The following is a 1,698-nucleotide window of genomic DNA, read 5'->3' as shown; positions in this document are numbered from 1 at the left end:
CATTTCCCTACTCCCACTGTTTTTGATATCCTTCCCCACTCTACTCTGGTGAAAGTGTTTTAGGCAGCAAAATCAAAGTGCACAGGCCTGAGGTAGGAGTGTGCCTGGCAGCAAGGAAGCCGGTGTGGCCAAAGGTGAACAAGCACAGGAGGGGTGCAGGAGATGAGGTCAACGTAGAAACAGGAGGCCAGTGTTGATGACTTCTGGTATTAGTAGTGGCTCACAGGCCACTCTGAGGACCTTGATGTTCATCCTGAGATGGGGATAGGCAGGAACATAACGACTTCTGTGCACACACTCCTGTTAAGACAAAGGACTTCCTTTTTTTCTGGGCCATCAAACATATGTCCTCACCCTTTGTTCTTTCTTAACCCTAAATTTTAATGTCTATGACCCTAAACTCCTAAAGGGTTTTTATGCTTTTGTTGGGGTACAAGTCATCATAGAGCTGTTGCTACATGGAAGTGGGAGATATTTAAATATGTGGCATGTAGTATGTGTGTCAAATCCAGCCCTTCTTCCACCCCCCGGGATGAACCAGTGTGGCTAATCTGTGATAACACCTAGGAAATAGAGCATTTTCTTTGCACGGGTCTCAGAGGCCCATGCTGCAGCTGCTGGGCATGGTCACTTGGTGGGGCAAGACATGCTGGGCTGCCATGGCTGTGTCCAGTTCTGGTGCTCAGCTCTGTGCACAGGACCTTGGCTAGTGCCCTTGCCAGGGACAGGGCTCTACTGCGGTAGCCGTAGGAAAGCTTTAGAGATGAGTTTTCCTCTCAGAAGTAGAGATGGTTTCATGCTTAAAATGTCTAGGTTTGCACAAAAGAGTACAGTTTTCATATTTCATTTATCAATTTTATTGAAATTGAGGTGTGCTTGTTTTAAAGGAATGGCTAGATGTAAAGTTAAGATGGAATCCTGATGACTACGGTGGAATAAAAGTCATCCGTGTCCCTTCAGACTCTCTTTGGACCCCAGATATTGTTTTGTTCGATAAGTAAGTTATATTCCAAGCACTGATTCATGTTTTCAAAAGAAAGTACTTGTTTGATTACTATGAGACACGTAATTTTTTCTCCCTTTTGGAAATCATTCAGCTATAAAATCATATGCCTTCATCTTATGTTCTTTTGCTTCATGAATCTACAGGTAGGTTCTGTGAATCTTGTTCTGTTTTTGGTACATTGTCTTCTGATCTTTAAAGTGTTCGATTTCTAAAATTTGTATTTTAGAAGGTGTAAGGAGGCAGGGAGGCATCGCCGATCATCAGTCCCATCACCCAGTCGCTTAGAGGCAGCCACGTCACCAGTTCACACACTGTATGCTCAGTGCCCTGGGGGGTGTCATGCCATTGGCTTTCCAGGATAATCTCACCATCTTGGTACTTCAGCCTGACAGATGAGGGGACAGAGGCTGCTGGGCATTATACTTGATCTGAGAAGATACAGCTCACATATATGAGGGTGCATTCACACCAAGACCACCTGCATTCCCACTAGAGTGCTATTTTGTAGACTGCCTTCCAGATTTTGGCTTTGTTGTGTTCTTAAATAGTTGAGGTCATCATACTTTATATTCAAATGCATCCTTCAATTGGCCACAATGCTGTTGCACAGTTTTCCCACAGTGAAGAACATTGGGTCAATAATGAACTCATACCATGTATATCTATCATATATATTATTATAATACATGTTA

At 43.5% G+C, this 1,698-nt stretch overlaps 1 protein-coding gene across 1 annotated transcript in view; it reads left to right on the top strand.

Moving 5' to 3' along the window:
- Positions 1-1,698, top strand: part of CHRNA5 (cholinergic receptor, nicotinic, alpha 5 (neuronal)) — a gene marked incomplete at its 5' end in the record, with an annotated part of 34,108 nt that overhangs the window by 27,416 nt on the left and 4,994 nt on the right. The window contains one exon of the mRNA XM_004674734.2: positions 888-997. Within this exon, the coding sequence (XP_004674791.2) occupies positions 888-997 (110 nt within the window). The remainder of the gene's footprint in view (positions 1-887; positions 998-1,698) is intronic.

The sequence above is a fragment of the Condylura cristata genome, unplaced genomic scaffold (genome assembly GCF_000260355.1).
Source record: "Condylura cristata isolate star-nosed mole 26May11 unplaced genomic scaffold, ConCri1.0 scaffold00002, whole genome shotgun sequence".
NCBI lineage: Eukaryota > Metazoa > Chordata > Mammalia > Eulipotyphla > Talpidae > Condylura > Condylura cristata.
Note: the sequence above shows the minus strand (reverse complement) of the source record. Positions and strands in the feature narration are given on the sequence as shown.